The sequence below is a fragment of the Ambystoma mexicanum genome, chromosome 13, assembly GCF_040938575.1.
Source record: "Ambystoma mexicanum isolate Mex_15411 chromosome 13, UKY_AmexF1_1, whole genome shotgun sequence".
In the NCBI taxonomy this organism is placed as follows: Eukaryota; Metazoa; Chordata; class Amphibia; order Caudata; family Ambystomatidae; genus Ambystoma; species Ambystoma mexicanum.
This window is the reverse complement of record NC_090938.1, coordinates 209,834,703-209,847,207: the sequence shown is the minus strand read 5'-3', so window position 1 is coordinate 209,847,207 and position 12,505 is coordinate 209,834,703. Positions and strand designations below refer to the sequence as shown.

At 41.8% G+C, this 12,505-nt stretch overlaps 1 protein-coding gene across 4 annotated transcripts in view; it reads right to left on the bottom strand.

Moving 5' to 3' along the window:
- Positions 1–1,277: 1,277 nt before the first annotated feature.
- CEPT1 (choline/ethanolamine phosphotransferase 1) overlaps positions 1,278–12,505 on the bottom strand; it is a 244,332-nt gene continuing 233,104 nt past the window's right edge. For all 4 annotated transcript variants that reach the window (XM_069633666.1, XM_069633668.1, XM_069633667.1 and 1 more), the window contains exons 8-9: positions 11,555–11,680; positions 1,278–2,087 (exon numbers count right to left, since the gene is read on the bottom strand). In XM_069633666.1, coding sequence (XP_069489767.1) covers positions 1,968–2,087; positions 11,555–11,680 — 246 coding nt within the window. In that variant the 3' untranslated portion in view covers positions 1,278–1,967. The remainder of the gene's footprint in view (positions 2,088–11,554; positions 11,681–12,505) is intronic.

Below are 12,505 nucleotides of genomic sequence, written 5' to 3'. Positions count from 1 at the left end.
CTGCTTCTCCCCTCCTCAATTAGTGACACGGGAGGGCCAGAGTATCTCCAACACACAATACACACTACTTCAGCATAGTTTCCTGGTCTTACCCTTTCTAATCTCAAGGGCTCTTGAAAGTAAAGGTTTGTCGGAACAGTCCAGGAATTTCCCTTCTTGTGATCCCCTCCTATTTTGCCATCTTCTCTGTAAAATGCTGTTTGCTTCAGTGTGCTTTTGTGCTCCACTTTTTTCCGTGTGTGGGGAAGCTTAAATGGAAGTTAGGTGTGAGCAATTGTCAGTACTAGCCTGACCAATGCATTGGCACATGTTGGGTCCACTGATCGGGTGTTGGTTGTCTCCCATAGTGGGCGGTCCGTGTAGGAAAGGGGATGGGGGTTCCTACGTATCATGATAGGATGGGGATACCGCGTCTCTCCATCCGGCGTCCCACTCCCCGATGACCCCCTCACCCAGGAGATCCTCCCGCACTGGTTCACCCCCAGGAATTGCATCCAAAAGAGATGGCTGTGTCCTGGCCATCTCTACAGCACCAAACGGGCTCAGACGCCTCAACAGCATTAGGAATGCAAATTCTCTCCACAAGATATGTACAGAGATGCACAGATAGTCTAGCCATGGCCTTTGGCCAAGCACCCGCAATCTACCGAACAGCACTGTCTTCTTAAGCACCAGCATGTGTGAATTCAAAGCAAGGGGGCATCACTCCACAGCTATGTGGTTTTTCTCGTCACCACAGATCTTCGGTCAGGATACTTCATTTTATTGAAAATCAAAATCCCTGTTGTGAACTAGCTTAGAGGATAGATTCAATTTCACAGATTATGTTGGTTGGGAGAAAGGCATGGAAGGAAAATAAAGAAAATCAAACTCTGCTTGCGATCGTGGCCATTTAAAATCTAATACTATACATACTATAATGCATCTATATGCTAAACATGAGAACTCTTTCACACCTACAAAGGAGGTTAATACACTGCTTAATATACTGAACCAATGCCATTTGAAGGACCTAAATAACCATGCTTGAATTTCACCATAGGTTCGTGTCTAAATATACTTCAGTTTTCTTTTCGAAAAAATAAGGATGTTGCAGGAATACATTTTTACATGCATTCCTTACATATTTTGGCACTGCAAAAAACACATGTATATTACCATGAAGGCTCTTCCAATTTCCTTATTTATTATAGAGCAGATTAACATTTGGAGTAGATTTTATACAAAAATGTCAACAGTAAAATGTGTATGAAGTATTCCACAAAATAAGTGAGAAGTTGCATGTTAGATAATATATTTATTAAAAAAATAAAAATAATTGACAGATACCGCACTACATTGCATTCTGATAGCACCACCAAAAAGGCCGTCTTGATATTGATTTCCATAGCTTCTGAAATCACTTCCAGCAGTGATATCACATTTTGTAAAAGAGCAAACATCACATTGGATTTGGGTTCACCTCAGTCCCTATGGCTACATCAGCCTCACAAATAAGTGGGGTATCTGTTTTGCAGGTCAAACTCCTTTGCAAAGAGACTTCAAAATGGACATCTTGAATTTCACCAGAAGGTGAAAAAGGAATAAAACTATAAAGCAACTAGGATTTTTGGCATTTATATTTGAAATTAAAATACTCCATTGTTAAGTGCCTCTTCATATCCGCCAGTTTGTTCTGTATTCAAGGTTATTGAAAAAATAAAGCAGTACTGATCTGCATGCTCTCCTGCGCACACACTCTGTAAGTACATTTACAGTAAGTGTTACTGGGTATTTTTCATTCACCCACTTAAAGGAAGAAACTTAAGGGGGATACCAATAACTGAGAATAAAGTTGTAGAATAAAGCTGCACAACATTGATTATAAATTAGGTTTGTTCTTAGTCACTCCCGTTTCCTTATTGGTTTTACATTTACATTCATTCTTCTTGAAAAGACTTGTTTCCTATATGTCCCAGTGATGGAAGTCAATGGTGATTAAACTGTGTGGGCAAGGTCTTGATTCTGAACACTTCAATGTGAAGATGAGATGCAATCTGATTGCAGACGCTGACGCAGTAACGAATCAGATCAATGAGGGAAAGGACCTAGAGGATGTAAATAAAGAAAATTAATGTTTAGATCACAGTTCATTCCCAATGGCGAAAATATAGCGAGGAAACTTGGAAACGGTCACAAAATAGGATTGTAGACATTCATGGTTTTAGCCTGCATGGTCCACTAAGCTAGAAGGAGGACTGAAGTAAAGATGCATTTGTACGGGAAAAAAAAATAATAATTATATATATAGCTCTTTAGACAATCAGATGGTGTGGAACCCATATTCTTGCCACAGTAGAAGCCCCAATTATGCGATTCACCTTATTTCTTCTCCCAGCTCGCTAGCTAGCTAGCTAGCTAATCAAGCTTGTAAGGAAGGCTCCAACTACCTATACAGTCTGCATTTCAAGACTTCCTTTGTGATAAGTGCTTATTTGTCAGAGACATAGTCCAGCTGTGGAAACCCTAGGTTAGGCTGTTCTTTCCCACCGAAAAAGCACAGCGTTTTACAATTGGGCTCGGTTGTAATGGGTAACCTTCACCACAGTTCAAACCCATGCATTAAGCCTGGAACCACAAACTTGAATGGCGGTAACCAACAACACAGGAGCCCAATAGTAAGGGTTGTGGGGCTTCAATGAAATGGGATTCCTTTGACACTTTTATTAGGAGGCACTGGCATGTGTAACAATGTCTCATGTCCAACGGTGGGAGGGGTGGGGGGTAGTTCGGAGTCCATTGGGTCAGGTTCTGCCATCCGCTTTGTGATAGAGTGCAGTATGGTGAGAATCCCCAATCACTCCCACAACACCCTCCTCAGGGATGTGGGGGGGGGGGGGGGATTGTGACACTTGCTCTACTTTAATATCTTACCTACTTTGTAAGAATGTACAGCAAGTTGCTAGACGTGGTTCTATGGAGAAAATCTGGCACTTTAAGACATTCCCCACAGTCTGGTGTTGGAGAAGGAGAAGTTCAGAGGTGGTTGGAGGCAAGAGCTTCAGACAAGAGGGTTGGAGGTGAGAAGGGAATTACAAGATTAGCACAAGCGGTGGCAGAATTAATGTTAGGCAAGATTGTATGTAGTACCCTGTGGGAGACTGCACCAGCCTTGTCCTCTTGGTAATAGTTAACCCAACCCTCGGTATAAGCATGTACGACACAAGTTGGTAGAGTGACTGAGCAGTCAGGCTCATCTCAAGAGGGGTCAAAGTGAGCTGTAGGGTTAGATTCACAGTGACATGTATCCAAATAAACACTTGGGCTCAATGTTTCTTGATTAAACAATTATTTATTAATTTAACAGTCAGTTGAATAAGCCTTCTTTAGAAGGGAGCAATATATATGCAACAATAATAGACTTAAGAATGCAGTTTCAATAAATCAGTAGATACCCATTTGGGATGGCACATAGATACTTCCTACACCCTGAGGTGACTGAAATAACTAGGACACTGTGGACATTGTTATAACTGGCACATTTAGAGCAATGCTGAGGTTTAGTGTAATAAGGAAAAGATGAGGGAATAAAACAACGGTTAACAAATATTCTTAAGCAGGTAAGTACTTTTTGAACCCTCCAATGCAAAGTAAATGAACCCTTTCCTTGTGGAAAGATAAAGAACAATGTCAGAGGTAAGAACAGTCTTTCAGGGAGCCAGGATAGCAAATGTTAGTTGAGCAAAAGTCTCGGTGAGCTGGAGCACTTCTTGCAGTTAGGTAAAAAAAGGTCTTATACAAAAGTCTTTGTATAAAATTAAAATCACTGTAGGGCCACACGCTGGGAGGCTTGTGAGGGGCAAAGCTGCAAGCAACTCTGCAAAAGCGACCAAGACAAGTATCAACTGAGAGCTAGCAAGGCTACCCAACAAGAGGTAAGTCCCCTTAGTTTTACAGTACCTTTGGTTAGCAGAAATTGGTTCCAGCTGTCTTCTGTTCCGGTGTAGGTCTGGGTGTGCAGTCATAATGTCGACATCAATAATGTCGACAGTCAAAATGTCGACAAATTAATGTCGAAAATCAATAATGTCGACATACAAAAATGTCGACATTTTACATTAATGTCGACATTTTTTCGAAATGTTGTATAAATAAATATATATTTATTGTTGTGTTGTATGTGTTGAGTATGAGGGGTGGGGGTGGCAGGGGGTATTGGGTGAGAGGGGTTGGGGGGACATCCCCATAGTAAATGATATTCTTTTTATTTATTTGTTTATTTATTTATTGAATAATAAATAAATAAATAAATATATAATTACTATGTGTTGGGAATGAGGGTGAGAGGGTGGTTGGGGGGGTGTGGGGGGGGGTGTTGGGTGAGGGGGGGTTTGGGGGGACCCCCCCATAGTAAATTAGACTCTTTTTGGTTATTTATTTATTGAAAAAATAAATAAATAAATAATTAGATTGTGTTGAGTATGAGGGGTGAGAGGGTGGTTAGGGGGTGTGGTGGGGTGGCAGGGGGGTGTTGGGTGAGGGGGGGTTGGGGGGGGACCCCCCCATAGTAAATGATACTTTTTGTTGGTTATTTATTTATTGAAAAAATAAATAAATAAATATATAAATAATTAGAATGTGTTGCATATGAGGGGTGGGAGGGTGGTGGTGTGGGGTGTGGGGGGGTTGCAGGAGGGTGTTGGGTGAGGTGTTGATAGTGTTAAGGGTTTATAGTCATATTGTCGAAAAAAAAATGTCGACATTTTTTTTTCGACATTATGACTTTTTACATTAAAAGTATAGAATGTCGACATTATTATTTTCGACATTATTTTTTCGACATTTTTGTCTGTCGACATTTTTTTGTCGACATTATGACTATAAACCGTAGGTCTGCAGATCATGTTCCTGGGCCTCAGTCGTGGGGACAAGAGGGAGGACCTCTGGGGACTCCTGCACAACGAATGGAAAGTCGGCAGCAGCAATGGGCAAACCTCCGATCAGCAGCACTTTGCGGCTCTCGCAAACAGCACCACTGCGGTTCTTGTATACCTTTATGGACTTTCCTCGCATCTGGGTCCAGCACTGTTGAGGTGGCTCATGCTTGGTCAGTCCTGCTTCATGGGATTCCAGAGCATCTTCCTGGAGCTCGGTCCTCACATAAAAACGAGACTATTCTGGTGTTCCTCTCCCTGGCAATCGGTTCCTGCAGCAGCAATGGAAGTACAGCCGAGACAATGTCCAGACGAGTTCACTTTGGGGTCGATTGGTGCCACCAACTCAAGGGAGAAGTCACCCGGTGCAGGGCTACTCTAGTCGAGGCGAATTCAGAGCTTCAGCAATGCAGCAGGGCTTCACTGGGTAAACTAACAGTCAAGGAGTTGAGCAAGCGTCTCTTCAAAGTTCTTCTTCGGATTCCTTTGTTCAGTGGTTGACTGCCGTCCAAGCCAAAAGCCTCGCCTTTTACAGCCTAGCTGTCACCCATAGCAGGGTGCCTGTCCTCCAAAGACAGCCAGCTGTCTAAATCACCTTTGGGTGCATTACTGTAACCAAGGGGATTAAGCTTGGAGTTCCGGGCACCTCCCTCGCTTCCTGCCCTGCCAGGCATGCTGGAGCCAGAGGCGAGCTTCACTCATGAATCCTGCCAAAGACAAAAATGTACAAAGGTACCAAACCTGGTTTGGCGCGCAGAATACATCTCAAGAAGGACCTTTCCAACAAGAAATGGCAAAAAAAGAAGACTGGCCATTTTGACAAAATGGGCACCCTTGGGTGCTTTACTGCAATTGCAGCCCGCGGTAAAAACACACAATAGTAGGAAAAAGTAAACCACTGCCACCAGCCATTAATCGTAGAAGGGGTAACAAAAAATGTTGCATTAGAAACTAGACAAATGGGATACTGAGTAAGCCCTCCAGCACCCTATTGTAGGATAGTGTCTGCTGGGTCTAGAAAATTACAAAAAGTAAGTAAAGTCAATTTCACTTCACTGCTATTTAAAAAACAGTAGTTTCACCAAGAGAAGATATTTTAAACCTTTGGGAAATCTAAGGGACTTCCATGAGCCACTGCACTGAAGGTGCTGTGTGTCACAATGTAAATATGAGGCATATGAGTCGGACTCCAAAGTCAAAAAGCAACAGACCAAATAACAAAAATAAATGAGTGGGGGGAAAAAGGTCTCACTCTCTGCAGGTTAGAAATTAGAAGTCCTAAAGTCCAGCAAAAAGAGCTGGGGGTCTCTAAGGAAGAAGGAAATTAGCATATTTCTGAGAATTCTCCCCAACAATGAAGAGCAAGGAGGTGGTAGTGAACTGAACAGCAGAGGAAGGAGTAAGCCAACAAAGTGAGATTGTGATGAGAGAAAGGTTTAGGGAAGAACAGAAGGGACAAGTAGAGACCAGTGAGAAACATTTCATACCTATGAGGAGGAACGAGAATGTGGCAAAGCAGCGAGGTGCAGTGCTGGCTCCTGTTAGGGGCTGGCAGGGCACTGGCTACTTGATTTTGGTGAGAAATTTACACCATTAACACTCTGATGTATGTTTGGAATGTTACCAGAAGTCACCTAGATAAGAGCAGCAGTGGAGTGGCCATTCTGCATTCTAGTTATTTTAGGGCCACTACAGTTTTAACATCTTCATCCTTTGAACATCCGACAATTAAACTGACGGCAGATCTCTGTACTAATCGCAGTGCTCCCATCACCCTCCTATATGCAACAATTTGCCTTTTCTCACTTTCATTGATTATGCAAAGAGCTTCAGGCTCATTATCCTTTGTGATTTTAATTTAAACCTAGATAAATATGCAGCATTGGTACAGGATTTTATCAATCAGGTTTTATAGACCGCTCTTCTGGTCCCAATTATATAGCTGGCCATTTTTTAGATCTAGCACTGGATTTTAAATATTCAACTTTCGTATCCCTCTTTCCCCATTCATCTCGTCTGGTCATGCACTGGTTTCTTTGTTATGGTATAAAGGAAGAAAACCTACATTTCCAGTAATAGAACAAAAATGTAAACTCCCCATACATAAGCTCCAGCTCATCTGAATTACAGAACATAGTTGCTTCCTACACTAGTAGTGATGTCATTCAAGCCCCATATCATATTTTCTCCCACTTTTATGAAAATTATATGGTGCTTGGACTCTCTATCCCCTTTAGGTCACAAACGAGCTAAATCTATGGCCCATTTAAAAAATAAAAAGGTAGTGTTAAAGTCGATATATAAAAGGAACTCACGAGTGGACTTAATACTCAAAATCACCCAGTCTTGATCTGTGAAGAATTTGCGTTTTTTTTTGGCCAAGGTCACCAAGTTGCATGATACTATAGATGCTGAAGCCAGAATGCATGAAAACACGGCTATCATATCCACACAAGGATCTATGCCGCATAAAGGCAGGGTTCACGACTGAGGGAGCTGGGAGCCATTTAGCTCCTGCTTATGACCTAGAAGAGCCTGGTTAGCTTAACACAAACAGCTATCAGGAGCTACTTTTGGCTCCCCAGACCAACTAAAGTCATACAACCACACCCAAGTGGATTTAACTTTGTGCCTTTGTGACAATCTATAAAAAGGCATTAGGGCACATCTATACAACATTTAAAGCATATGGGGTCACAAATAAAAGTACAAAGTGATAGGTTTGCATTTTATGTGGAAGTTAGATTTGCAGAACGCTATGCACAAACTCCTGGGTCCTCAGTGGTATCTCGGTGGGCACCGGTTAATGGATCCCAAGAGCTGCTTCTAGCTCCTGCTCATCAGATCTCAATTTCGATCCCTGAAATCTTTCAACCTATTCAGCAATAATGTAATAAAAGTAAATAGCTTAAAAGCTTGTGGTTCTTCGACGGATCCTTTATTGCCTATATTTATTAAAGAAAAGAGCACATCTCAGTGCTAGCGGACGATATAGCTACCATCTTAAATGCCTCTTTTCAGAGGAATTTTTGCTACACTATAAAAAGCTCAGATAGCCACCTCTTTTGAAAAAAGTGCAACTAGACCCTGTAGATTTGGTACATTTCAGCCCAATGTCTAATCTTTCATTCCTGAGCAAAATTATGGAAGGAGAAGCTACCGCTCAATTGCCTTCTTTGGAAAATAATGTGTTGCGCTCGCAATCAGGCTTCGATCTGTTCCACAGAACAGAGACTTGCATTCTGTAACTTCAGGAAAAAGAATTGGCCATAGGAAATCAAGGTGCTCCTGCAGCTCTGATCCTTGTGGATGTGTCTGCTGCATTCGATACAGGCGACCACAATATAATGCTGCAACGCCTTAATCGCTGATGTAGATTTCAGGAACTGCGCTAGCCTGGCTGGAATCCTTCAAAGATAATATGGCAGAGCATTCAGCTGGGCAATTTTTCGGTTAGTAGCTTTTTACTGCGGGGGTGCCATAAGCCTGTGCACCATCAATAGCTTCTTTTTAATGTTTACAGGTCCACCTTGGCACAAATAGTTGAAAAGCTGGGCTTCAAGTATCAACTTTATGCTGGTGACACTTCTAGATTAGATTTAGATGGGAGTCACGATGTAGGCAAGGACGGGAGAATAGTTAGGCGCCATTTAGCGCTGGATGCAAGATGATCGTTTGAGGCTCAAATGGTGACAAAACTTGTGGCGTGGCTTGAGAGCACTCTTCAGTTTATATGGCCCACAAGTCTAGGTAATACCCCAGCCCCCAAGAAGAACTGGCATCCTCATCGGCTAGATAAAAACCATGTACAAATTCTAGTTCAGGCTGTGGTTTTATCTTGACTACAATACTGTGCCTCTATCTGGGCTAAACTTCAAGCAGTTCAAAACTGCTGGGTGTGGCTTTCCCGGAAGGTGCCCATGACCCACTGTTCCCCATATGTCTACTGTGGTATTCTCGCCCACACTTACCATACCTTACTGAGAACCTAGCAAGCGGGGTATACCTGAAGTAACTTCCTTATACGTTTATATCACTGGCATGTACCCCACCTTTCCTTCCTTTATTCATTGAACTTGCAACATGTAACATTTAACTAACTAGCGCCTAGATGCCCCAGGGCTTTGTGCGCTGCTATATATATTATAAAACCGCAGTGTTCAAACTATTTTTGGACTTCGAAAATGTGAGCATATTTCACGAGCTCAGAGTTCTTTGGGCTGCCTACCGATAGAGGACAATTTCAAACTATTGTCCTCATTCAAATTTTGAAAAAATGTAAAGTGTGGCTCCTAAATATTTGGATATTTTTGTTAAGCTGTATGCCCCACCGTGACCACTTTGATGCAGTGCGAAAAAAAATCTTTCTGCAGGTTGCAAATAATTCCTCCACTCATTTTGGAGGAAAAAGGATGGGCATTTAAGACTTCCAGTTGTGGAATGATCTCCCAATGTATATCCGAATTGCAGCTCTTTACAAACATTTAAGTTTTGAAAAAAATTTAAAAAAATATGTTAATCCTTCTCTATACCTTGAACTATAAAATAGTAAGAATGACAGGAGAAGTAATGTATGTGTTTTAGGTTAGCGCCTTGAAACTTTTCCGATATTGATAATTTGTATTGCGCCTATACACAATGTATTTCAAAGCTCTTCAAGGAAGAGAGGAAACATGGGTAAAAAAAACTGAACAGTCCTACAGTCCTTTACGATCGTTTTTTGTTTTTCATATTCTGAATGTATAATCAGCCTGACGACATTTCAGATAGTGCAAGTGCTAAAACAAAGATGAGGGGAGGGAAAGAGACAGACAAGCGGCTACATTACTATGCCTAACGGCAATTGAGGTAGTGCTGGAAAATTAACAAGGGGGGAGGTTCGAATGAAGGAGAACAGAACAGGTGATTATTTTACTAGGTCTGATGACAATTCAGATAGTGCAGGAGGGGGGGTAGGACAAGTGGACAGGGGGAGACAAACAAGCTGCAATCAGATAGGTCAGGAGGACATAAAAGAGAGTAAGAGCAAATTAAAAAGGATAGGGAGGAGGGGTGGCAAGAGAAAGACAAGCAGCTACATTACTATGCCAGATGGCAATTGAGGTAGAGCAGGAATATAACAAGGAGGAGGAGGGGGGGGGTAGGAGGCGGTTGGAATGGTGAAGACCACCAGAAGAAGCGGCTATTTTACTAGGTCTTACGACAATATGCTAACATACAATATGCTAACATACATAATGTTATCTATACGATACAAGTGCTTTTCATTTATCAGAATTGCTAGCTACATAGAATGTTTGCATTACAAGAAAAATGCCAATGCTTTATTTTTCCTGGTCTTAAATGAGGCCTACATGTTTATGCCTTCAAGAAATCTGTACACTGACAATTTCCCAAAATAGGGAGAAACACTCTTACTTCAAATTCTAATCCAAAACTTTCAAACAGATTTAAGAGAAATTTCAGATTGGTTTAGGCATCTAAAATGGGGAAATCTAGGAGACAAGTAAATCTGTCAAAACTGACAAAGGAAAATGGAAAGGAACATCCATAGAAGAAAAAGAATTTAAACATACCTATTTTAAAATAATAAACCAACTTCAGAAGGCTGCAGAACAAAGCGTTAACTTATAAAAAATAATTGCAAGACGTTGGACACGCCAGTATACTTAAGCCTTACAGACCTCAGGAAATGTTTTCCTTGCCAATAAGGGTAGCATGTTGTGGGAAAAGCATTGTAGATATTAGAGTGGTTTTACAGCAGTAAAACATTTTGCTGCCAATATCAGATTTACAGAATTCAAAGCAACCTGATCAGTAAGGAGGCAGAAAATGTTAATAAAAAGATCAAATGTTTCATTTGTATGGAAATCCCAAGCCGGCTGAGAAGCGAGCAGATACTGTATCAAAAAATACACCAATTACTATTAGGGTATTTATTGAGCAGAGAACTAGCTTCGGGAAGCAACAGAGTGCTCTAAAAGACAGGTGAGGCGCAAGGGGGAGAGGCGTACACTGAGAGGGAAGCAGATTTCAAGGGATCAATGATGGGAGCTGCAAATCTAAGTAACAAACACTCTGTTTAAGTATCCATTTATGTTTTGTACATCTTTTGCAAAGGGAAGGTTCAGCTCAATGTATTTAGAGCCAAATGCTGCCTCTTCATGGGCAAACTCTGAGACTAAACACAATATGTAGTTACACTATGGACCAGAATACTCATTACAAAATGCAGGTGCAACTAATCAGACTTTAAAATTGTTATCCTAGATGTTCAAAAGGATTTTTGGCAATCTCAGCATCACCTTTACTTAGTGTTCTCATTTTAACTTATCAGTCCTGTGGTAGTGTAACTGCAAGAATCAAGGATACTAAAGTCATGAAAGAAAAGAGTAAGGTCCGATAAAGAATGATACATAGTAGTTGTGGAGATCAGTTCCAATGGCCGAAAATGAGAGTAGGAGACGAAATGTAGGAAATACTACCATCGTTAAGAAAAAAAAAAAGGAAAACTAGAAGTAGCATTCATGCACAGAGTATACACAAAATGTTTAACAAAATATTAAGATACTTGCTTCCATTGTAAGCATACGTATATAGCAGCAGGCACATTGGCTGTGTTATGCTCTTGATACACTTACCAGCGCAATCCATAGAACAATGTACTCATCGATAAAGCTGTTAAAATACTGGTCTAAGAACAGGAGTGCTGGGCCTATGAAAGCTGTATCATGCAAATACATTTCACTCTTTGTCATATGCGCAACCTGTGAATAGGAAAAAGATCATACAATAAGAATGTTAGACAAATTACAAAACATCAAAACTTTACAATGAGCAGATTATTTACCCGCAATTAACTTCCCATTAATATTCTTCTGGTTTAGTAAATGCTTTGCTGGTTAGGCGCATCTACAGAAAATACATTGTTTCAAAGCTTCCACTGGACAACAGGGAGGGAACATGGGATTACAACACATTTAAACATACAACAACAAAAAATACAGTGGGATAAGGGACGCCAAACCTATGTTTTGTGAGTATTCAGATCATTTTGGTGCAGCGAGGAAGAGGGCAGTGGTGCAAGTGCTGGGGTGTCCGTGCTCGAGGTTGAGCCACAGATGAAGTGCAAGGTATGGCAAGTGCTATGCGGCCAGGATCCGTATTGGGTGGATTTGTGCGAGTGCGGAGGGTGTGCCGAAGCAAGTGCTGTAGTTAGACAGAAACTGGGGAGGTCGTGTGTGAGTGGCCAGGGGCCCAGAGGATGCATAAGGGTCTAAGACACTAATCACAACTGAGATTAGCAGAGGAGGGAAGGAGGAGGAAGGAACAAGTTGGAGTTCTCCGCCGTCCCAAACAGATCGATCTGGGGGTCTGCCCTACTTGAGGAAGTTGCAGTCCACCTGATCCTGCGGAAGTTCCCACTCGTGGCAGGAGCTCAACTCCCTGCTGAGGGAGTCGGCAATTGTATTTGACTCCCGCCAGGTGAAAAGGGAGGAGGAACTCTTTGGTCAACAGCCCAATGGCACAAGTCCCATGCCTCTCTGGAGAGCGCTGGGATCAGGTGATCCACCCCCCCCCCCCAACTTCCT